This window comes from Gigantopelta aegis, chromosome 15, assembly GCF_016097555.1.
Source record: "Gigantopelta aegis isolate Gae_Host chromosome 15, Gae_host_genome, whole genome shotgun sequence".
NCBI lineage: Eukaryota > Metazoa > Mollusca > Gastropoda > Neomphalida > Peltospiridae > Gigantopelta > Gigantopelta aegis.
This window is the reverse complement of record NC_054713.1, coordinates 14,974,535-15,001,616: the sequence shown is the minus strand read 5'-3', so window position 1 is coordinate 15,001,616 and position 27,082 is coordinate 14,974,535. Positions and strand designations below refer to the sequence as shown.

Sequence of the window (27,082 nt, the reverse complement as noted above, 5' to 3'; positions counted from 1 at the left end):
AACGGAATTATGATGAACTGTCAATTTTCTTGGCTCTGGACTTTAACGAATTATTTATTTCCTCGTTTACCCAACGGGCACCTGCCGTTGGATGCGACAGCGACGTCGTTTCACGTGCAAGGTGCGCGTTGCGTTTGACTGGATTATTTTGACGTTACGCACTTGCGGCATTCTCACCTGTCAAAGGTAACGTGATTTGGCGTGCAGGCTGGTGCAAGATTTGTCACGTTTCAGTGAACACCAATTAGCAGCTGATTATGTGGTTTAATCTTGACTTACCATTTTGATTGCTGTAACAGGATCAACCGAAAATGTAATCTGCATGTAATCGGCAACTATTGACGTATTTTTTTATTATTATTATTTTTTTTACTTTGGTTTGCTGGTTGCATGACAAATGTGACCAGTTGCAAACAAGATGTAGTTGGAACCTTGTGACTTTTCCTTTGGCAATATCCGTCCATGTTTTTATTGTGATAAATAATATTGTTTTATTAATTTATTTTGTTTCGTATGTGATATGTTTTAATATTGGATTAATTAATTACAATGGCAACTACGTTGCATCTTCCGCAACCTCCTCCGCCAAAGCCGCATGGTGGTAAACGAGGACCCTCCGGTCCCATACAGATAATTAACTCTAGTGATGAGGAGGAAACGGACCACTGTGATAGCATTAGCTTACCAAACCCAAGTCCACGAAACCGTCCCGTCAGTCCATCCGTTTCGACATATGGCTGTGATCATGACCATGACTATGAAAACGTTGCTTCGCCGACCAGTAGTACGGCAAGCGGACCTGTTTATGTGCGCCCACCTGGATTTAAACATCATGCACACGAGATTGTTGCTAAATCAAGAATTAAGAAAAAGAAGACTGCAACGCCATTTATGTCGCTCAAAGATGGATTTAGAAGAAGAGAACAGACACCTCCTAAAATGAGACCAAAGAGAGGTGAGTATTTTGTTTATGTGTGCTCTTGTGTGTTGGCGTTTTTTGGTGTGTACTTTTTTGTTGTTGTTTAGTTTTAAATTATTATCCCCAGATCATTTGGCAATGCTTAGTTGGGATGCTTTGGAGCCGTTTAAATATTAGTTACTAGACGTAATGCTATATTTGTCAAAATTAGACACCCTTCCCACCCCTCATAACACTCGATAAAGCTAGACCATACACCTCTAAATTTTATGTAATGCTTGGACCCCCTCCCCCCCCCCCCCCCCGCTTCATATTCACAAAAAAGTCATGGGATGGATGCAGTATAATTTTAGCGATTTGGTAAAGTGCAAATATGCATTACATAATATTTGAATGGCCCTTTTAAACCAGTGTGCTCTTCTTTTTCATTTGGTTAAAAGCTTCAGGGATTCACTAGTTTAATAGTAATACTAATTTATCCATACATGTGTTCTTTTGTATGAAGATTTGGGCAGGGAGAGAGGCGAGACAAACTGACCCTCCCCCCCCGCCCAACTCTGAAGTTGGAGTGGTCAAGGTATACATTGCCTCCCCCACCCCCTCCCCTGCAGTTAAAGCACAATCTCAATATGGATTTGAATAGTAACTGGCTTCTCCAGTTTGACTCCCTCCCCCCCCCCCCCCCCCCCCCCCCCCCAGTTACCGGCATCTTCCCACGCCTATATCTAATTCAAACACAGATGAATGAGAGGGTGGGTAAGTGGGTATAATAATAATATGGGTTGGTGAGTGGATCTGAATTTGTGCCATTACATCTAATATGTCATATTATTTGAACACTTGGACGAGTCGGAGGAAGAAACTTCCCAACTTTCACTCACATGAAAGAGACTTGTCTTTAATTTGTTGTCGTAACATTTTCTCAACTAATAGGAAGGAAGGAAATGTTTTATTTAACGACGCACTCAACACATTTTATTTACGGTTATATGGCATCAGACATATGGTTAAGGACCACACAGATATCGAGAGATGAAACCCGCTGTCGCCACTTCATGGGCTACTCTTTCCGATTAGCAGAAAGGGATCTTTTATATGCACCATCCCACGGATAGGGTAGTACATACCAAGACCTTTGATATAACAGTTGTGGTGCACTGGCTGGAACGAGAAATAGCCCAATGGGTCCACCGACGGGGATCGATCCCACATTGACCGTGCATCGAGTGAACACTGTACCACTGGGCTACATCCTGCTCCTGCATTTAATTACCTAAATGACCGGCCTCGGTGGCGTCGTGGTTAGGCCATCGGTCTACAGGCTGGTAGGTACTGGGTTCGGATCCCAGTCGAGGCATGGGATTTTTAATCGAGATACCGACTCCAAACCCTGAGTGAGTGCTCCGCAAGGCTCAATGGGTAGGTGTAACCCACTTGCACCGACCAGTGATCCATAACTGGTTCAACAAAGGCCATGGTTTGTGCTATCCTGCCTGTGGGAAGCGCAAATAAAAGATCCCTTGCTGCCTGTCGTAAAAAGAGTAGCCTATGTGGCGACAGCGGGTTTCCTCTAAAAACAGTGTCAGAATGACCATATGTTTGACGTCCAATAGCCGATGATAAGATAAAAAATCAATGTGCTCTAGCGGCGTCGTTAAATAAAACAAACTTTACTTTTACTTTAATTACCTAAATATTCATTTTCTTGTCAAGAAGATCTGTGTTTGTTAATTAAACATTATGGTTCTTGTAACTTTTGCAGTACTGGATTTTAACTACCGGTAGTATTATTGTTTTTTTTACATATGAAAAAATATATATTAGGAAATAAAATACATGTAATAGGATGATCAGCAAAATATTGAACCACACTTTGATTGTTTTCCCACTGACAAAACAGTGCAATAAATGTGTATAACTGCATACTTTTTAAACCCCACGTCTCACTGAACCAAACTTCCTAAGTATTGTATTGTGTCATGCAACACTGCAAAGAAAGAAAGAAAGAAAGAAATAATACATGTAGATTAATGTATCCATTTAGGTGAATCAATCTCATATCCCATTAAACTTTAGACAACAAAAATTAATCACTATAATTATATGACAACTAACATGCATGGATCTTGGGTTTTGTGAAAGAAGAGGTTGGGAACATTAAACAGTGTATAACATGTTTGTAACTAATACAGTCCTTTTAATAACTTATTTGTTGTTCCAGCTAGTGCACCATGACTTATTTATCAAAGGCTGTGGTGTGTGCTATCCTGGCTGTGGAATGGTGCATATAAAAGATCTCTGGCTACAAATGAGAAAAATGCAGCAGGTTTCTTCTCTAAGTCTATATGTGAAAATGACCAAATGCTTGACATTCAATAGCCGATGATTAATAAGTCAATGTGCTCTAGTGGTGTCGTTAAACTGAATTATTTTTTTCTAATAACTCATATATACATTTTCTTGCCTAGAATATCAGGCTCTGTTAATTCAGTATTTGATCATTCTAATTTTTACAGTACTGGATTTTACCTTGATGTATGTATGAACAGACTTTTTGTTATTATTATTTAAAAAAAATTGACATCTGCAAATTTTTTTTATGGGGGACATGCACACCTTGGATCCACGCCTGACCAAGCTACATCTTCACAGGGGATAACCTCATGCGGGTAACTAGTTACTCACATCCAGTATGGCAGAAGACACATATGATGAGTATTAATCGATGTGAATTTCCATTCTTAACTGACATTTTTGAGATGTCCATATACAGAGACTGCATAAAATATATAAAATATGCATTTTTGAATCATACGTTTAAAAAAAATAGTATTTGTGAATTAGATAACGGGCATCAAAAATCGAGTGTGATGTTAGTAACTGAAAGTGTCAACATCATGAGGATGTGGGTATCTGTTATGATTGGATGAGGGTAACTGTTCGATGCAGAATGCCGGTCAAGTCGCAAATAATTCAAAATTGGGTGATTGATTATTTTAATATAAATAGAAGATGAAATGACTCGAAGGTAATGTCATACTCTATTCTGTAATAATATAATGTAGCTTTATGTCTTTATAGTCTTCTTGCATTAACTTTCAAGATTGAAATAGTCCGACATATTACCCAAACTCTGAAAGATGAAAGGACAATTACCCCAAACGAAAATTTAATGCCAGATTATACCAAAATTAAAAATAAAATATACTCCCGATCCTTACTAAATCACGCACGCACGCACGCTTTCCATTCAGTTATGTATTTTGTTGTTGAACATCGAAATGCCCCGACAAGGGAGAATAAAAAACACAAAAACCCCACCCCCCAAAAAAACTAGAGCTTAGCTGGACAGCAACCAAATGTGCGATGCTGTTCAATGTCTTTAGGTATGAGTGCTTCAACTAAACTTAGTTTTGCTATTTGATATAGTTATTAGCTGTTGACTTGCAGAGCGCGAGTTTGACCGTGACCGCGGGCTGGGACCAGAAGACATTCGAGCTACTGTCCAGTCAGTACAAATGCATGACAACCACACACATATCAAGGCATCCGTATCCAACAAATTGCATAGGCTTGAATCCAAAATCATAAAGTGAAATCATTTTTGTCTGAGAAACTTGACAACGTTATTAAAATTAGCTCCACTGGTTAATTACCTGTGGATCTAACAGCACCCTGTTAGAGCTCATGTCCATTTGGCCTTTCATTCGACCAATCAAAACCTTACTTGCAAAATCATGCCAGTGATTTGAAAAGAATTTGAAAACATTCGGGATTATGCCGACGGTATACGAAATGATTCGGGTGAATTACGAAGTATGCTGGAAACTAATTTCAATATAAAATGTTTTATAAAATTTGTTTAAAGATGAAACCCCCCCCCCAAAAAAAAACCGTGATGGTATAGCCATATAATCTGTTTATACTAGTATACAATCCAGAGTTTTCCCATTTTTTTAATGTTGAAATAGACCAACAAGTGCGCCTATTGCATAAATAGTCTCGCCCGATATTTTTAGAATTTGTATGCTCACGAATAATGCTATAAAAGGCGAAGTGTAATTGGTCAATATCTAAATTGTTATTTATAGATGAAATGTCACCTGGACATGGGAGTCCACGTAATGCTGTTAGATCTACTGGTTGACCAGTAGAGCTAATTTTAATCAGATTGAGAAACTTGATAGAAAGCAAGTTGCCTTCGTGCCCCTCTTTTGAAGGAAAGGTTTGCCTTGGTGTCCCTCCAACTTACCTTAGTGCCCCAATGTTTGTTATTAAACCGATGGCCGTTCAAATATTACGTAAATCTATTATGTAAAAATTAGACACCCTACCTGTCCCCCCTCCCCTTATTACACCGCGGTGGAAGAGATAGCCATGTGATATTTGTCGTCTCTTCACGTGAAAATACATCTTTTGAGAGGTCATTACCTCCGGTCACGTGAGCAGAGGTGTCACACAGTACAACTCCGCATAGATGTTATGCGAAAAGTGTGCACATGGTTCTTTCGATTCGTATGTTTAAATCGGAAAAATACTTGCTATGTATAATTAATGTTAGCAGCATAATTTAACAAAATATATATTTTAATAATTTAGTTCAGCCTGTATGGATGTATGGTATGGGAATGCAAAGTTTCATTGATAAATAGCTAAATGAAGTAGCTACAACATGACATAATTTTTGTTCATTGATGTGCAGTGTAATAAATGAAATACTATACTTGTTCCCGTGTGAGACCATTTATATTACAACTAAAAAAATAAAAAATAAACTCGTAATCTAAACGGTCTCACACGGGAACTCGTTTAGTCTCCTCTATGTAACGCTCCGTAAAGCTAGACCATATGTCCCCCCAAAAATTACCTAACGTTTGGACCCCCCCCACCATTCACAAACAAGTCATGCGATGGGTGTAATGTAATTTTAACGTACTGTTTTGCAATTTGGGATGGCACAGATACCGATTTCAACTCGATTTATAATCTTCATTGAGTGTATACATCTACCTATAACTAACTAGGCCTACGTTAAGCATTGTCGCTATCATACAGTGTTTATGGAAAAAAAAAGAATAGAAAAAGAAGTAATAGTAAAAAATAGTGAGTTACATAATGTTAAATACCCCCCCCCCCATAACGCCACATAACATTTGAACCTACACCCACCCACCCCTTCAGCGTTACGTAATATTTGAATGGCCCCAGTGTGCATTTCGATGGTGTGTGTTAAAATAGTATTGGCTCGGGCGGAGGATGTATCGCACAAATAGCACATGTAATAATCTAAAAAAGAAAATGAATAGAAAAATACAAGAATAATGTTTTTACTAATTGTTTCTAGATGCATATGGCGATCATTAGTTATGAAGAGACAAGTACAGCAATTACTCTCATCCTACAGCTACACTCATCATTGCAGTTATCCGAATCCCTTTTGTCAGATACCCACATCCCATCTGAAGCTGACTAGACAGTTACCTACATCATCGCTTCGAAGTTACCTTCATCATGCCTAACTTTCTGATTTCATTATCTGCTGAATTACACAACATATCCTTAGTGCATCGATTCAAAATATATTCATACTAAACCAACTGCCGATACACTCTGTTAAAATGTGAACGTAATGCTTAGAAGTATGGAAATGCACAGTGATTAATACTCATCATGTGCGTCGTCAGCCATATTGGATGCGAGTAACTACAGTTACCCACATGCGGTTATCCCCTGTGTTGTTCAGAAGTAAGATGATATGGACATTTCAAGCAGTCAGTGCACTTAGGTCACTAAAAGCTTTCACAGCCTTTGAAAAATCACTAGTTATAAATAAATTATTACATCTCAAAATTATGTGCATGCAATGTTGTTTTGTTTGCACAGTGCTTGCACTTGCAGGAAACATTTTGTTCAATATCACGTCACGAATCGCTAGTTTCTGAGATTGCTAAACAATTCTACACATTAAATAGCAGCTGCTAATCGATTCTTAATCAATTAACAACTGTTGCAAATCAAAATGTTTAAAACCAGATATTCCCTGACACGAGTCCTTATGCGTTAACTGGGCAGGACGTAGCCCAGTGGTAAAGCGCTTGCTTGATGTGCGGTCGGTTTACGATCGATCCCCATCAGTGGGCCCATTGGGCTATTTCGCATTCCAGCCAGTGCTCCACAACTGGTGTAACAAAGGCTGTGGTATGTACCATCCTGTCTGGGATGATGCATATGAAAGATCCCTTGCTGCTAATCGAAAAGAGTAGCCTATGAAGGAGTGACAGCAGGTTTCCTCTCTTTATATCTGTGTGGTCCTTAACTATATGTCTGATGCCATATAACCATAAATAAAATCTGTTGAGTGCATCATTAAATAACACATATCCTTCCTTTCTTATGCATTTTGTTCATGCATTAAATTTATGATATGATATGTACCTGACCACAATGGTTTATGCAAAGTCAAATAGGTTACCTGAAAACATTTTCAGTGGAAAGAACACAACCCATACAAATTGCTAATATTACATTTAATACCTACTGAATATATGTTTTTTTTAATGTACATTTGGCAACAAACCCAAACCCAGTCCTTATCATGAATTATTTTTAGGGGAGTGATCAGTTTAAGATATTACCATATTGATAGGCCTACCATATAAATTAACATTCTAAGGATAGCTAAAAATTACTCTTCTTGAAGTTCAACGAAAGCCAGTTTTCTGACCCTTGTTTTAGCTTCGTACACAATAAATAAAACATATCCAATGGTAATTTTTTGATATGATATATTTGACAAATGGAATTTTTTATTTCTTTCATCTTTTAAAACTTAAAAGTAATATTTTGTCCAGAATTATGAAAAATAAAAACATACTGACCTGTAAACAGTGTTGTCTGGTTGTTATAGAATTTTGACAGGGGTTAAGGTTAATAGACCAGTTTTTATTTTAATGTGGCAAATCATTGTAATAATATAGCTAATTTTTAATTTGAATGATGTCAGTATTCCAATAACTTTGCATCTCCTTACAATAACTATAAACTGAATATGTTTCCGTTTCCGTTTCTGTTTTAAGAACACTTAAAAAATTCCAATTCAGAATTGCTATTGAAATTATTTTGTTTGAACATTACTAATGCACCTGAATGTGTTTGAAGAAAATCTTTTGATTAAAAAATTGTACCTTTTACGAAATAAGGATTTTGAGTGAAATTGCAGTAAGATATGTTATATTTATTGTGTACAAAGCCAAAACAAGAGTGTGCAGAAAGTGACTGTCGTTGACCTTAGACTCAGGGGAGTGATTGGGAATAAGAAAGATAGCAGACCTAAACATATTTACGTGAATTCCATCGTCATTGAAACTGTAGGAACAATTATACAGTTGACCTTTTCAGCGACAGCTGATCATGGGCTTTCAGTAATTAATCATCGTATCGTGGGAAGCATCCAATCAAGTTTCACTTATAATTGATCAATGGAACATCACTAAGGCCTAAAAAAAGATATGTGTTTCAGGTTTCATCCTTGACGAAAATAGGGTAGGTAGGTAGAAACGTTGTTTTGTTTTTGTTTTTTTTAAATCTAATCAAACCGATAAACTGTAATCAGCTGAGGTGTTCTAAATCTGGTTTGCTGGTTGCAAAAAATCAGGCAGCATGATTTTTAAAAACATTAAAAATATAAAAAATTAATACTTTTTTTTGCTTTCAAAATTTTAGGGTTGCTACATAATGTTAGGGTGAATCGGGAAGCCGGAAACACTAATTTTTTTTTTTTTAGGCCTAATATTCAAATTACAATACAGTCACATTCTTAAATACCCAATTGCTAGGACTCAGTGGAAGATATTTGTCTGAGGTGTGATGTATCATAGGATCCCTCTTGGTGGATAAACCCATAAATTATTGTTTTATCCCATTCCAACCAGTACACCATGGCTGATATATATCAAAGGCCTGTCTAAAGTAGGAAGTGCTGATAAAAGATCAAAAGCAGTTAATCACCAATTAGATAGGTTACCTGTCATTCACAGGTTTTTCTCTCTATACCATGTCTATACCAGAATGTGGTTCAGTTGGTTGAGTGCTCGTTTGAGGTGCTTGCATCACAGGATTGAACTACCTTGGTGTATCCATTCAACTGATTTTTTTTTTCATGTTCCATCCAGTACACCACAACTGGTCAACGGCCGTGATATGTGCTTTCCTGTCTGTGAGAAAGTGCATATAAAAGATCCCTTGCTGCATTAGGAAAAACTGGTCAAAGGCTGCGGTGTGTGCTTTCCTGTCTGTGAGAAAGTGCATATAAAAGATCCCTAGCTGCATTAGAAAAAATGTAGTGGGTTTCCTCCGATGATTACATGTCAGAATTACCAAATGTTTGACATCCAGTTGCCAATGATTGATTGATTAATGTGCCCAAGTGGTGTCGTTAAACAAAAATAAACTTTTAAAAAAGCATTCCTTTCTTTTCCTACTAACCACTGATTAAAGAACGTGCTGGGGTGCCCTTTAACATTCCTTTCTTTTCCTACTGGCAACTGATTAAACAGTTTGCAGGGGTGTTTTTAAAAATTTCTTTTTAAATAAGCGCATGCTTTTTTCTTCAATGAAATTTAAAACAACATTTTTACTTAATACCCACCCCTACATGTATGTGTTCATCAAGGCTATAGCAAATTAATGACACTTTGATTAATTAATAATAGACTATTAGATGTATAACATACAATAATTTTCATACTGTACAAGAAACCTACATTTAACATTAATTAGCAGCTAGGGATCTTTTTATATATTTTCCCACAAACAGGACAGCACATATCATGGCCTTTGATATTGTACTTGTTTGGCACTGGTTGGAACAGGAAAAACCCAATGGATCCATCAGTGGGGTTTAATCCCATGTCCCAAGCACCTTGGGCAAGTGCTCTACCAACTGAGATAAGTCCCCTCCTCCCCCCCCCCCCCCCAATGCACGGGTTTCCTCCCTCAATATCTGTGTGGTCCTTAACCATATGTCTGACACCATATAACCATAAATAAAATGTGTTGAGTGCATCATCAAAGAAACCATTTCCCCATATGCAAGAGACCGAAAAAGCAGCAAGGATTTTTTTTTATATGCACTTTTTGATATGCAGGACAGCACATGCACAATGACCTTTAATATACCAGTCATTTAACACTAGATGGCATAGGGAAAAATGTTTCTGACAGGTCCACAGACGACATCTGATCCTACAACCTATATCACCTCAGACGAGTGCTATATTCCCCCTATGCCTTCCTAATGAATATCAGTGGTAAGGTGCTGGCTCGATGCGTATATTGAGAGAGGAAACCCGCTGTCACCACTTCATGGGTTACTCTTTTCGATTAGCAGCAAGGGATCTTTCAATCTAATTAAAATTAGCTCCACTATTAGGCCTACATGTGGATCTAAAGACAGCCAGTTGGAGCTCATGTCCACCAATCAAAACCTTACTTGCAGAATCCTGCCAGTGATTTAAAACTAACAACACTGCGTAGTCCCCAATGTCCAGGTAACATTTCGTCTGTAAATAATAATTTAAATATTGACCAATCACACTTCGCCTTTTATAACGTTATTTGGGAGCATACAAATTCTAAAAATATCGGGCGAGTCTATTTTAGTGGCCGCAGTACAGCGAACCATACCAATACGTACGGGGTGGGTTATCAGTCTTCAATTTTACATTAAAAATTATTTATTTATTTATAAAATTAAAAAAAACTAAATCAGTCTTCAGTTTTACATTACAAATTATTTATTTTATAAAATAAAACATGTTTTAAGGCATTCGTAATTCACACAAAACATGTCGTATACCCTCAGGATAATTCGGAATGTTTTCAAATTATTTTTAAATCACTGGCAGGATTCTGCAAGTAAGGTTTTGATTGGTGGACATGAGCTCCAACTGGCTGTCTTTAGATCCACATGTAATAGTGGAGCTAATTTTAATTAGATTGGGGATCTTTTATATGCACCATCCCACAGACAGGATAGCACATACCATGCCTTTGATATACCAGTCGTGCTACAGTGACTGTAACAAGAAATAGCCCAAGGGGCCTACCGACAGGGATCGATCTCAGACCGACCGCGCATCAAGCTAGTGCTTTACCACTAGGCTACGTCTCGTCCCAGATACCCTAAAAAGGCTTGAAATTCAGGGCTGTAGCTAGGATTGTTTTGTGTGTGGGACAGATGAATTTTTGGAACGAACGAGCATGGAAAGTGTAAGACACTAGGGGAAATTTTTCAATAAAGAGGCTCTGAAATACCATTTTGCAGCCATTTCAGGGAGGTTACATAGTTAAAACTCCTCAAATGGTTATGAAAAGGATTTTCTTTTAAGTTTCTATTATCTTTACTGCAAGCTACGACCCTGAAATTAGTACTGCAGAATGGAAAGCATTGTATTTGCTTCTAAAATTTTAATTTGGAAGTTAATGAATGAAAATGCCAAGCAGTCTCAGTATTAGAATCCTAAATACTATAACCTTTTATAATACAACTTTTTAAACAGCACATTAAAAAAGTTAAAAGTTTGTTTTGTTTAATGACACCACTGGAGCACATTGCTTTATTAATCATTGGTAATTTTGACATATAGTCTGAGAGAGGGGAAACCTGCTATTTTTTTCCATTAGTAGCAAGGGGTCTTTTATATGCACCATTGCACATTGACAGGGTAGTACATACCACAAGTACATACCACATCCTTTGATATACCAGTCATAGTGCACTGGTTGGAACGAGAATTGATATAATATATTATTGTGGATGATAAATTTTAAAAATGATACAGTACTTCAAATGAGTACAGATACATGGGATCGCAGAACCCCTCTGATGCCCCCCACCCCCCTCTCTTGGATCAACCATTGAAAGAATATTGTGCATTTTGAGCGGCATTAGATGCCTGCTGCCTGTTAATTTCGAGCCCTGCCTGATAACCTTAGTGGTGTTGAACACACATTCCTTTTATTTCGTAAAGACCTGTTAAAGTTTACCCATTTGGATGCACAAAGAACATTATGCAACTGTGAATGACCCTTTAGAATAGGAATGCCATGACACAATGTGGTTGGCAGCACAGATTACTAATATTCCAGGTTGAGAACACTGATTCACAATGCGTGCTATAGTGGCTTAACTGTTGACATGCATAAGAGTAATATATACCAGGCCCATAGCCAATGGGGGGGTCGGTGGCTCTTTTTTTTTCAATATGCCCCAGACCCCCCCTAAGCAACGAAGCACCCTCGTGTGAGGCACACAGTGCCTCACCATAAGCCTAAACGACCTCCCATCTCAAAATCCTGACTACAGGCCTGTATACCAGCGTTCAAAATAATCACTTGTCCATTTGTCCTGGCAAGTGAAAATCTCCTTGGACAATGAAAATGTACCTTGTTGGTTGTCCAGTGGACAAGTAAAAATATATAATGCTGTTTCGTTTTTAGCAGTCAAAAAACATGGTCCTTCACTTGAATAAAACTAACAACTAAGTGAAAATATTGATGGACAAGTAGATTTCTAGATGTACTTGTCCATGGGGAAAGTGAAATCTCTTGCTTATTTCTATTGCTTTATACTGAACAACAAACAAAATGAAAATATTTTAATAAAAATGTTTGTCTTCATGATAAACTTAAAGGGACTATCTTGAGTTTGTAACATACATGTATTTCCAAACAGTAAATCCTTTTTATCAGCTAAAGAAGTTTGTTTGTTTTGTTTAACGACACCACTAGAGCACATTAATTTGTTAATCATCGGCTATTGGATGTCAAACATTTGGTCATTTTGACAAATAGTCTTAGAGAGGAAACCCGCTACATTTTTCCATTAGTAGCAAGGGATCTTTTATATGCACCATCCCACAGACAGGATAGCACATACCATGGCCTTTGATATACCAGTCGTGGTGCACTGGCTGGAACGAGAAATAGCCCAATGGGCCCACTGACGGGGATCGATCCCAAACCGACCGCACATCAAGCGAACGCTTTACCACTGGGCTACATCCCGCCCTTATCAACTATAGTTACATTTTGAATATAGTTTATTGTTTAGAATATCACTGTCTGTATTGTCCAGGGGGTGGGACTTAGCCCAGTGGTAAAGCGCTCGCACGACACTCAGTCGGTCTGTGAACGATCCGCGTCGATGGACCCATTGGGCTATTTCTCGTTCCAGCCAGTGCACCACAATTGGTATATCAAAGGCTGTGGTATGTACTACCCTATCTGTGGGATGGTGCATATAAAAGATCCCTTGCTGCTAATTGAAAAGAGTAGCTCATGAAGTGGTGACAGCGGGTATCCTCTCTCAATATCTGTGTGGTTCTTAACCATATGTCTGACGCCATATAACTGTAAATAAAATGTGTTGAGTGCATCGTTAATTAAAACATTTCCTTCCTTCTTTCTCTGTTCACATGTATGTCCAGTGTGTTTAAGGTCGTCCTTACGTTTGTAGTGACACAGATTTCATTTTACTTCATAAATTAAAGTACTGGTATGGCTACTACAAAACATAATGATAACATATTGTATGTACAGACATTTAAACAAGAAAATGTATTTATTGTGTAATTTTGGGGGGTGGGATGTAGCCCAGTGGTAAAGCGCTTGCTTGATACACGGTCGGTCTAGCATCGATCGCCGTTAGTGGGCCCATTTTGCTAGTTCTCCTTCCAGCCAGTGCACCATGATTGGTATATCGTGGTATGTGCTATCCTGTCTGTGGGATGGTGCATATAAAAGATCACTTGCTAAAATAAGAAAAATGTAGCAGGGGTCTTCTCTAAGACTGTATATATACATGTATATGTAAAAAAAATTACCAAATGTTTGACATCCCATAGCCGATAAAGAATAAACCCATGTGCTCTAGTGGTGTCGTTAAACAGAACAAACTTTAACGGTAGACATATACCAGAGTATATTTAATGAAATAAGCTAATATTTTAATAAAATGTATTTTTTGGTTTTCATGATGAAATTAATTCTATAAATAGATGTCAGAATGACCTTAAAATGTTCACACGACATTGATAATTAAGACATAAAAAAATACTGTGAGTCAAGTGGAATAAGTTCAAATAATTTAAAGAAAACTAAATTACTATTTGCGTTTGTTTTGATGTTCAGTATATTATTGATTAATTTTCATTTATTCCATTTTAACTTATTATTGTGCTTATATCCAATTAAGCTTCAAGCACGCTGTCCTGGGCACACATCTCAGCTATCTGTGCTGTCTGTCCAGGACAGTGGGTTAGTTGTTAGTTGGTTAGTGAGAGAGAAGAGGGTGTAGTGGTCTTACACCTACTCATTGAGCCCTTTAAAACTCACTCTGGGTTGGAGCCGATATTGGGCTGCGAACCCTTTACCTACCACCTATAGTCCGATGGCTTACCCAACAACGCCACCGAGGCCGGTTATTGATTACTAAAAGATTGTTTATGGCAGCAGTAATATGATAGAACTTGACTTAATGAACTGTAACAGATATAATCCCCAGGTTAACTGAGAATCGGGAAAGAAAATCATGTTTTTATTACATACCTGTACACGTGCAATATACATGTATTTATACATACTAGTATGTGTATTAATATGATACACGTATCTGTTAGATACGGTGTAAACAAGAAAAATCAATACTTTATCTGTGGCTCGGAACTATAGAACAAATTAATATTGGTGTTCAAGTTAATGTTGCTATGATGGATGTTTAAGATATTTTACAGATTTATGAACACACTGCATTTTACTTGGGTAGATGTTCCATGATTTCAGATAAGAAAATGTAGATTTTTCTCACTTAAAGGCGTAATGTCAGACCTTGTGAAACAAAATGAGAGGAAAGAGGGAAGGAAGGAAACGTTTTATTTAACGACACACTCAAGACAAATTTTTTTATGGTTATATGGTATCAGACTAATAGACTCCATCATATGCGGTCATGTGAGATAGAAACAGTACACCCGGGGTGGTGGAAATTTCAACTCGGGACGAGACTTGCCAAGTCCCAGGGTCGAGACTTGCCAAGTCCCAGGGTCAAAATTTCCACCACTGAGGGACTGAGGGTGTACTTTTTCTATCCCACATGACCGCATATGATGGAGTCTTCCCCCCCCCCCCATCCATTCAGTAAATAAATCATTATTTTACACAAACAAACAAAGATGGCTGAAAAAATAACTTCTTTATTTGACTGTTTTATCATAAATAAACTACACTATCATATTTGCTGCGTCTGTTTCATGTGTTAAATATAATTTAACACTACAAATTAACAAGATAGCTTTTATAATGAAGGTTTTAATAACAAAATATTGATCTAAAACTAACCAACTCGCATTGATATGATGCCATATATTACCAACACCGTAATACTCCCCATGTTAAATTCAATGATGTCTTAGTTCATGCAAGACAGATTTATTCTGCACGGGCTGACGTCATAGAATGGGTCTGTCTTGCATGGCTAGGAATGGGAGAAATATGGTTACTGACCTCATACATTGAGAGAGGAAACCTGCTGTCTCCACTTCATCAGCTACATTTTTCTCTTAGTAGCGCATCAGCCGAACGCTTTACCACTGGGCTACGTCCCTCCCGAGAGCCATTTTAAGTTATTACTATATTGATAACGTATACATTGACATGCTAAATAGATCTAGTGTTAGGGGAATGAAAGTGATAGCTCCCCTTGAATGACGAGGTCTGCAGTATTGAGTATCTTTTTAATATTTAATATTTAAGCATTTACCGTAGAATGGATCATCAGCTGAGGGTTTCTTCCCATGAGCTGCATTCTTTGAATTGCTTTTAGAGAGGCCAAGAATCTAGGTCACATTCAAATGTAGTGTTAGTGAAAGTGACACAACTCAACAGTCCTAAACAGCTCATAATTATTTTAAAAGTTGTTATAGTAAATTTTCTTGCAGACCACATTCTGATGAGGTTATGTGTTCTATAGTAAATTTAAAGTCTGATATTATTATAATTGTTTATTATTTCTCGCAGACCACATTCTAATGAAGTTATGTTTTTTTTTTATAGTAAATTTTAATGTCTGATATTATCATACTTGTGTATTATAATTTCTCACAGATCAAGTTCTGATGAAGTTATGTTTTTTTAATAGTAAATTCTATTGTCTGATGTTATTATACTTGTTTTTTTTTATATTTCTCTTAGGCCAATTAAGTTCTGATGAGGACAGATTATGGGTTCTACAGTAAATTTGATTGTTTGTTTTTATTATACTTGTCTATTATTTCTTGCAGATCAAGTTCTGATAAGGTTATGGTTTGTTTAATAGTAAATTCTATTGTTTAATGTTATTATACTTGTTTTTGTTTTTTCTCTCTCAGACCAATTAAGTTCTGATGAGGATGGGTTATGTGTTCTATAGTAAATTTTATAGTCTGTTATTATTATACTTGTTTAATATTTCTCACAGACCAAATTCTGATGAAGTAAATTTTATAGTCATTATCATACTGGTGTATTATTTCTCACAGACCAAATTCTGATGAAGTTAATTTCATAGTCATTATCATACTGGTGTATTATTTCCACATTTCATTTTCATTTCAACTGATTTTCGTGCTTATGGTATATCCAATTACGGTTCAAGCACACTGTCCTGGGCACACACCTCAGCTGTCTGTCCAGGACAGTTGTTAATTGTTAGTGGTTAGTGAAATAGAAGAGGGTATAGTGGCCTTATACCTAGTCATTAAATTGTTAAAACTTGCGCTGGGTGGGAGCCGGTACTGGGCTGCGAACCCTGTACCTACCAGCCTTATGTCTGATGGCTTAACCACGATGCCACCGAGGCCGGTCTATTACTCACACACCAAGTTCTGATAAGATTATGTTTTTAATAGTAAAGTCTATAGTCTGTTGTTATCATACTTATTTGTTATTTCTCACAGACCAGGTTCCGATGAGATTACGGGCCTTGCCTCAATCATTCTGGCAGCAGCCGAACGTCCCTCACCAGGTTTCCCCTGGCAACATGTTTCCGATTCTACCGCCACTGTACAACAAGGAGACAGAGGAAGATGTTACAGGTAAACATAACATTGTATTCAGATTAATGTTGATGATGATGATGTTGCTGCTGCTGCTGCTGCTGCTGGTGGTGGTGGTGGTGGTGGTGATGGTGGTGGTGGTGATGATGATGGTGTTGATGATGTTGGTGATGATGAGAAACAAATACAATCATGATGATAATGATGATGTAGAGTTCTAAATAGTGGCCTCTAAACAGTGACAAGCAGTCCATTTTTATGCCTAGTAGCTTAAATAGAAATTAATTTTGCTAAATATTGCAGGTAATTTTTAAAGGGACATATGTATGTACGATTATTTTATCTACTATTTATGTCATGGTTCTGTTATTGTCTTATCTTTCCAGCCAGTGCACCACAACTGGTATAACAAAGGCCGTGGTATGTGCTATCCTGTCTGTGGGATGGTGCATATAAAAAATCCCTTGCTACTAATGGAAAAATGTAGTGGGTTTCCTCTCTGACTGTCAAAAAATGAACATATGTTTGACATCCAATAGCTGATAATTAATAAATCAATATGCTCTAGTAGTGTCATTAAACAAAACAAACAAACTTTACTGTTATTTTCTAATCCCATAATGTTTTAAAATATGTCTCAGAGGTTCAAATCTTTTCACACACTATCCTAAATCCTTCCCTCACCCACTGCTGTCTTATTTCTAGCAGGCTGTATTTCTTTCTTATAGCAGGACATGCATGTATTTCTCTTGGCCATTTTTTACTTGCTATTTTGAGCCCTGTGATAACTGTGATATTGATGATGATGTTAGTAGTGATGATCACGATGACGATGATGTTGATGATAATTGTGATGACAATTATATTGATAATTTTTTTTTGTAGCCCACTGCCCCCTTTCCTTTCTCTCCTTTGAATTCCAGTCCATGTCCTAGCTGTCTGTGCTACTAATGGAACAATGTAGCGGGTTTCCTCTCTAAGACTATATGTCAAAATTACCATAGCCAATGATTAATAAATCAATGTGCTCTAGTGATGTCAAACTTTTATTGTACATACTTGATATATTGGTTATACATGACAATGATATTGATAATGATGATAAACCAGTTTGAAGGATGTTTAAATATTTTTGTACAAAGAAGGTGGTTATAGTTATTGAAAGGATTCAGATGTATTATAGTAAGCATGAAAGGTAGGCAGCAGTGGAGACTGCAGTAGCCCTCAAAATTACCACCTTTCACCTGCTAGAGAAAAACCTCAGTATGCTGAATCAGATCATACATATATTAGGAATAAAAATAATGCCAGAGGCTAGCACAATACAATGTTTATTCCTAATATATGATAAAGGTGATACCGATTTTATTTTACTTCCCTTTTTGGGGGGAGTGTGGGGGAGGAGAGTTTCTTTTATATAATCTTCTGCTCAGATTGCCACTCCTGGCCACCCTCGGTGGCATCGTGGTTAAGCCATCGGACATAAGGTTGGTAGGTACAGGGTTCACAGCCCAGTACCGGCTCCCACCCAGAGCAAGTTTTAACAATGAGTAGGTATAAGCTCACTACACCGTCTCCTCTCTCACTAACCACTAACAATTAACAACTAACCCACTGTCCTGAACACAGATAGAACAAATAGCTGAGGTGTGTGCCCAATACAGCGTGCTTGAACCTTAATTGGATATAAGCACAGAAATAAGTTTAAATGAAATGGGTAGTTGTAAAACCACTACACCAACTTCTCTGTCACTAACCTCTAATAACTAACTAGTAACCTACTGTCCTTGACAGGCAGCCCAGATAGCTGAGGTGTGTGCCCAGGACAGCGTGCTTGAACCTTACATGGATATAAGCACGAAAATAAGTTGAAATGAAATGAAATGCCATTCCTGAAGAATTCATAGTCTCTAAACTAACACAAAAACCAGAGATAGCTTTATTTCAATGTAAATGTGGGTTTTTGTTGTGTATACTTGAATTGTATTCTTTCCCTTATTATACAGTACACAAAACAATAATTACATTATTGCTGTATTCAAGGACGGGACATAACCCAGTGGTATAGCGCCCGCTCGATGCGCGGTCGGTCTGGGATCAATCCCCGTAGGTGGGATCATTGGGCTATTTCTCGTTCCAGCCAATACACCACGACTGATATATCAAACACCGTGATATGTACTACCCTGTCTGCGGGATGGTGCATATAAAAGATCCCTTGCTGCTAATCGAAAAGAGTAGCCCATGAAGTGGTGACAGCGGATTTCCTCTCTCAATATCTGTGTAGTTCTTAACCATATGTCTGACGCCATATAACCTTAAATACAATGAATTGAGTTAAATAAAACATTTCTTTCTTTCTTTCTCTCACTAACCATTAACAATTAACAACTAACACACTGTTCTGGACAGTTGACCTGCTAAAAAAATCTGGTAAAAATAATGGAAAAATCTCTTCTTAACTGAAGCATTTTAGGTATGCACAGAATTCATCTGCACCCCCCCTCCCCCTACCCCCCCCCAAAAAAAGCAAAAAAAAAAAAGCCTAGCTATGGCCCTGCATGGTGTGATAAAACGGTAAAAGTTATATTGTTGTTTTCTAGTCAAGACATACAAGCAGGGCTCACCCTGGATAAAAAAAGACCCGTAAAGAAAACATTTGTCAAATGGGATTTTTATTAGCGATAATGAAAATATTTTAGCCAAAATTATTTTGCTCAGTACCATATAGTTTTTATATATGAATATAAAAATACATACTGCATAGTTTTGTCCTGTAATTTTTCTTTTAATTATACATTTATTTACAATTAGATTACAAGTGACCATTAAAAATTTAATTTATTGCTCTTATAATAGTTTATTAAAAAGTATGTGTGATAGCTGGTGTTCTTGTAGAAAGTATTGTGAATAAATTGAACCGTGGATCAAATAATTATATTGAAAATCAAATTGAACTTTTTTTTTTTAAACATTGTCCCATCCCTAATATAACTATTTATAATCTCTATTTATGACTTTTAAATATAAGTTCACAAGTTCATTCAAAAATAGTCGTCACCAAGGAAGTTCTTCTAATAAAATTAACCTTTAAATTGGCAGCTGTTTATTTGAGTCACGTGTACGGTAAGCATGCTACAGCTTGCTTTTTTCTGCTCTGGTTAACATTACCTTTATAAATATATGGTATTGTATTTATGATATGGCAAACACTCAAAAGCAGGCTTTAATGGTAGTCAAACACCGACACGAGGTATATAAATGGATCTGTATGTGGCGCCATTATTTCTGTCCCACTTGTTGAATGGAATGCTCTATGGTGACACGACACATGTTTATAAGATAATGTCGCCAATGTTACAAGTCGGTTCACAATCTAGATTGGTATTGGGTGCATGATTTCATTCATAGCTTTTGGCAGAGCACCATACTGTACATAGCATGCGTGCATTAAGTGTATCAGTCGTTAAATTTGTTTATGGTCATAAGCTCGGATATTGACATTTGTTTTCAGTGGTGAATTGTATCCAAGGAGAACAGAATAACAAGTGTTGTTTTTTTAGGTTTTTTTTTCATGTATTGTTAGTGTGATCTACGTAGAGTTAATGTCCTTTAAATATCGTCATCTGGATAATTTAGCCTAGAAGATGATAAAATCAAATTCAGCATACCATTGTAATGCTAGCATTCTGAAAGGAATTTTTCATAAGAAACAAAAAAAGAGTAAAAATATTTTTATTTAACAACGCCACTAAGCACATTGATTTTTTATCTTATCATCGGCTATTGGACGTCAAACATATGGTCATTCTGACACTGTTTTTTTTAGAGAAAACCTGCTGTCGCCACATAGGCTAGTCTTTTACGACAGGCAGCAAGGGATCTTTTAGTTGCTCTTCCCACAGGCAGGATAGCACAAACCATTGCCTTTGTTGAACCAGTTATGGATCACTGGTCGGTGCAAGTGGTTTACACCTACCCATTGAGCCTTGCGGAGCACTCACTCAGGATTTGGAGTCGGTATCTGGATTAAAAAATCCCATGCCTCGACTGGGATCCGAACCCAGTACCTACCAGCCTGTAGACCGATGGCCTAACCACGACGCCACCGAAAGGAATTTTTCATAAGAATACAGTCATGTCTTTTATTATACATGGGGCGGGACTTAGCGCAGTTGTAAAGCATTTGCTTGATACGTGGTCAGTCTAGGATCGATCCTCGTCAGTGGGCCCATTGGGCTATTTCTCATTCTAGCCAGTGCACCATGACTGTTATGTCAATGACAGTGGTACGTGCTGTCCTGTCTGTGGGATGGTGCATATAACAAATACCTTGCTACTAATGGAAAAATGTAGCAGGTTTTCTCTGTAAGACTAAATGTCAAAATTACTAAATGTTTGACATCCAATAGCTGATGATTAATGAATCAATGTGCTCTGGTGGTGTCGTTAAACAAAACAAACTGTAACATTATATTAGGAATTTTGGCATGGGATATAAAAGGGACATTCCCGAGTTTGCTGCATTGTAAGATGTTTCCGACTAATAAAATATTTCTATGATTAAACTTACATATTAAATATATTTTCTTGTTCAAATAATTTTGTACGTACGAAAACAAATCCTTTTTAGGAAATAAAATGAAATTTAACCTAGTACAAATATTAGAACGATCAGAAACACGTTTAATATACAGCCACTAATATTTTTTGCAGAAAAATATATTTGATATGTAATTAGTCGTCAGAAAGTCTCTGTTAATCAATAACATCTTAAAAATTGCAGCGAACTCAGGAATGTCCCTTTAATACTGTATACATCTTGTAGTCAAAAGTGCATTATAGTAGGTTGTAGATATAAAATAAATTATACAGTGTATGACCTAAATTGTCCTATGACAAAACAAAATTGATGTTAGTCAGGGCTTTAGATTGCATCAGAGTCGAGGTGATAGACATTGTGGCCAAAATAATCACAGCCAAATTAAGTACGGACATGCTGACCTCAAAATAATCACAGCCAAATTAAGTACAGACATGCTGACCTCAAAATAATCACACCCAAATTAAGTACAGACATGCTGACCTCAAAATAATCACACCCAAATTAAGTACAGACATGCTGACCTCAAAATAATCACACCCAAATTAAGTACAGACATGCTGACCTCAAAATAATCACACCCAAATTAAGTACAGACATGCTGACCTCAAAATAATCACACCCAAATTAAGTACAGACATGCTGACCTCAAAATAATCACACCCAAATTAAGTACAGACATGCTGACCTCAAAATAATCACACCCAAATTAAGTACAGACATGCTGACCTCAAAATAATCACACCCAAATTAAGTACAGACATGCTGACCTCAAAATAATCACAGCCAAATTAAGTACAGACATGCTGACCTCAAAATAATCACAGCCAAATTAAGTACAGACATGCTGACCTCAAAATAATCACACCCAAATTAAGTACAGACATGCTGACCTGAAAATATTTCACTTCAAAACCACTGAAATGTTATGTTTAATTACATTAAAATAACTTTTTATTTTTTTAATGCATTTGTGAATATTGACAACTCTCCAGCAGCTGTGATCACTGAAATCAAACATTACTTATATTTTATTCTTTAGATTATCCATTTCCGTAGAACCGAAGTGTTTCTGGTCATCCTGGTGTTTGGTAGTACCACAAATAGCATTTTTCATATTTTTAAAAACAAATGTGCGTCTGAGAAGTAGCGGTTTATTGAATAGAGTTCTAGTCTATTTTTAAGGATATTTCCTGTTTTAACATCACAGACTCTTCTTAGACTCTATTGTAACTTGACTGGCCTCAGTGGCGTTGTGGTTGTTAGGCCATCGGTCTACAGGCTGGTAGGTAATGGGTTTGGATCCCAGTCGAGGCATGGGATTTTTAATCCAGATACAGACTCCAAACCTTGAGTGAGTGCTCCGCAAGGCTCAATGGGTAGGTGTAAACCACTTGCACCGACCAGTGATCCATAACTGGTTCAACAAAGGCCATGGTTTGTGCCTGTGGGAAGCGCAAATAAAAGATCCCTTGCTGCTAATCGGAAAGAGTAGCCCATGTAGTGGCGACAGCGGGTTTCCTCTCAAAATCTGTGTGGTCCTTAACCATATGTCCGACGCCATATAACCGTAAATAAAATGTGTTGAGTGCGTCGTTAAATAAAACATTTCTTTCTTTCTTTCTATTGTAACTTTATCCAAATGAGTTACAGGTTTGTAAATTAACTAAACTTAGTGTCCTTTTTTTTTCGGGTTAAAACTACATGTACGGTCTATGCCTTTAATGACAGGTAAAACAAGCTTCATGCACTCAAAAAAGACAAAATTTCCTGTTGTCCCCAAATTAATTAGATCTCAAGCCCTGTTAATATTATCTCTATAACAGTCCCATGACACATGGAATACTCCTGATGTTAGCGAACATGATAGTGCTTTCTGATCTATGCATTGATTTTCTTTTTACTGTTACCATCACATGATGTCTGGTTAACATAATCGGAATGCCTTTGACTAAATAATTGATAAACGATCGAGCAGGCTTCATGACATGTCAGATCAATAAAGAACAATGTAGCATTCCAGTGTATCATTGCGAGTGAGCAGTGCAATAAAAGAAAGGAAAGGAATGTTTGTTTTAAGGACACTGGCATGTTAAAAAAGAAAAAAAAGAAAAAAAAGCTGTTTGATATCTTAACAGATGGTTATTTTAAAAACCTGGTTGAGGGAGGGAGAGAGAGAGGGAAGAGGGGAAAGAGAGAAGGAAGGGAGGGAGGGAGAGAGAGAGAGGGAGGGAGGGAGGGAGGGAGGAGAAATCTGATGTTATCAATCTTAAAACAATTATAGTTCTGAGCTTATGGGTACATTTTCCTTTTCTCTGTTTCAGAGATAAGACCGGTAACGCCGCCTGAAGAACGGGAAGAAAGGGAGGTAACCAAGAGACCGCCCCGCTGTCCGGACAGAAAGGTGACAGTGGCCAACACAGATTTACTCTTTCAACTCTTCGACGTTGTGGACGACAAGAAGTTGACGAGTCAGCATCTCAAACGAGGAAGGTGAGAATGTTAATATTTAAATTATAGTGTCAGGGTTCATATGAGCCAGGGACTGGACATAACCCAGTGGTAAAGCGCTCGCTTGATGCGCGGTCTGTTTGGGATCCATCCCCGTTGGTGGGCCCATTGAGCTATTTCTCACTCCCGACAGTGCACTGCGACTGGTAGTACCAGTGGTACATCAAAGACCGTGGTATGTGCTATCCTGTCTATGGGTGGTGCATATAAAAGATCCCTTGATGCTAATTGAAAAGAATGTCCATGAAGTGTCGACAGCGGGTTTCCTTCTTCAATATCTGTGTGGTCCTTAACAGTATGTCCGACGCGATATAACCGTAAATAAAAGGGGTTGAGTGCGTCGTTAAATAAAACAGTTCCTTCCTGGTATTAAGGTGACACCTCATTCATAAAGAGCTGATTGAATAGCAACTGATGAAGTCATAATGTTTGTCTTGTTGCAAGCAGCTATTCTCGTACAAAGCACTCATATTGTGTGACCTCACCTTTAGTATATACATACTGAGCAGATTTGTCAACCCTCCCGAATTCCACGGGAGACTCCCGGTATTTGATCAAGTCTCCTGTGGGAAAAACATTTCTCCCAGGATATCGTTATTTTCAAAGCATAAACAAAATTCAAGCTACCATGGCTGTGTATTGACATTCAGTGTTGCCATATATAAAACTATCCAATTTAGTCCTAATAACACCTCTGACTTGTAATATGTCTTCCCACTAGATTACATAATGCAAAGTTCTATAGCGTGAAGTGCCAGAGTAGACAGCGACCGTATGCATCAATACACACGATGTCAAAATCACATGTCAAAGCAAGACCACGAAAAGACCAATTAGCTATATAAGCAATACTTGTATCAATTAGATTTGTAAATTTGTGCAGTAAAATGTTGGTAACAAGAGTACATTTATTATTGAGCTCTTAAACTTTTTTTGTTTGTTTTCTTTTTCAGGCCGAAGAAAGCTCTTCATCCTAAGAATCCTAACAACTTGGTCGGTTTGATAGGAACAGATGACCCATACTTGGTAGACGCAGTTTCACAAAAACTCTTTCCTCAGTTGTCGTTAGAAAACGGTCGGAACCCCATATACGGCAATACGTCGTTACAAGTGATAACCGTGAAGGGCGACGGCGGTAAGTCCGTAACGTTGCCCTCACTCAGCACGGACACGAACTATGCACAGATGTTGTCTGAGTTAGTTATGCACATATGAATCTAAGTGGAAAATATTCAGATATTCGAGAACAGCTTTGGAAAGTGCTTATCAGTACCATATTTGTCGGAGATTGGTTTGAATAATTTTTTGACCAGCTTACCATCCATCAAAAAAACTGTTCAAGCACGCCTGTTGTGGGTACAACCTCAGACTTCTATTCTAGGATATATATTGAGGACAAGTTTAGAAAGTGCTCAATTACAGGATATGTCAAAGATGGGTATGGCTCATTTTGGCCTGCTTACCCTCCATCAAAAACCTGTTCAAGCACGCCTGTTGTGGGTACAACCTCTGACTTCTATTCTAGGACATATCGAAGACAAGTTTGGAAAGTGCTCAACTACAGGATATGTCAGAGATGGGTATGGCTCATTTTTGGCCTGCTTACCCTCCATCAAAAACCTGTTCAAGCACGCCTGTTGTGGGTACAACCTCTGACTTCTATTCTAGGACATATCGAAGTCAAGTTTGGAAAATGCTTATTACAGGATTTGCCGGAGATGGGTATGGCTCATTTTTGGCCTGCTTACCCTCCATCAAAAACCTGTTCAAGCACGCCTGTTGTGGGTACAACCTCTGACTTCTGTAGAATGGACACGAGTGATTCTGAGCCAACCAACCAAAAGTCTTATTTTCGTGCCTATATCCACCGAAGGTTCAAGTATGCCCATCCTGGTCATCAACCTCTGACAAATGTTGGTGGTATCGATTGAGACAGATACGGATGGTGTTCAAGGTACTTATGCATTTATGTGGATTAAAGGTGATTAGAAAAAAAAGAAAAAGTGCTTAAAAAGAGAGATACAGGATAGTTGTGGAGAACCTTTCTTGGAATTAACAAAACTTAAATAATAACAGTTGGTAACAGTTATTTATATGCACAAGTGAATTAAAGGTGAATGAATTGTGATATTTTTAAAAGAAACTAAAACTATATATACATACATTGTGGTAAGTGCTTTATGTTGTGAAGGGAGATAACTGTGAATAGACCAGTGGTAACAATAATTGAATGAAACTAAATGATATTTAAAAATGAATAAATTAGTGAATCATTTATTAAAAATTGTTAAACATTTATTAAAATTAGTGAATTGTTTATTAAATTAAAAATGTTTTTTAATGAATCAAGACACTAATTTTCTGTAAACCAGAATATGAACTAACAGACAGTTGACTTTTTTTAAATTGGGCGTCAAAATAACTCTATTTATGCATAATTTAGGCTACTATGAATAAATTTCAAAATGAATGTTTTTTTTCTCTCATTTTGAAATCTGTTGTGTGGGTTTTTTATGAAGTGTTACAAATCAAACGACAGTTTGTACATAATTATGCACAATATAACCAGTTTGTGATCGGGTGTAGTTAAACATTCAATAATTCAGTATATAACCAGTGTAAAATAACCATCATGCTCCCCGTACTAAAATGTAATTGCAAAACAACCCAAAGTTTTGTCATGTTGTAATGTTCCAGAAATTATTAGTTGAATGGAATGGGAACACCCTTAAAATAAATATCTGGTTGGTTTTTTTCAAATGGAGGAAAAAAAGGAGATACAAAGTAATAATTTTATATATCTTTCTTACTCTTACAGTGTCCATGAATATTTGTCCAGTCTCTTTCAAACTGTCTCTCCTCCCTCTATCTCTCATCCCCCTCTCTCTCTGTCTGTCTCCCACTCCCCTCTCTCTCTGTCTCTCTATCTCTTTCTATCTCTTCCTCTCTCTCTCTCCC

The 27,082-nt window shown here is 37.3% G+C and overlaps 1 protein-coding gene across 1 annotated transcript; it reads left to right on the top strand.

The window, feature by feature from the left end:
* On the top strand, positions 1 to 27,082 carry LOC121390462. The gene is made up of 4 exons (XM_041522285.1): positions 1 to 955; positions 16,912 to 17,049; positions 23,938 to 24,106; positions 25,078 to 27,082. Exons 1-4 carry the CDS (start codon positions 550 to 552, stop codon positions 25,337 to 25,339), a joined length of 975 nt encoding a protein of 324 aa, XP_041378219.1. The 5' UTR covers positions 1 to 549; the 3' UTR covers positions 25,340 to 27,082.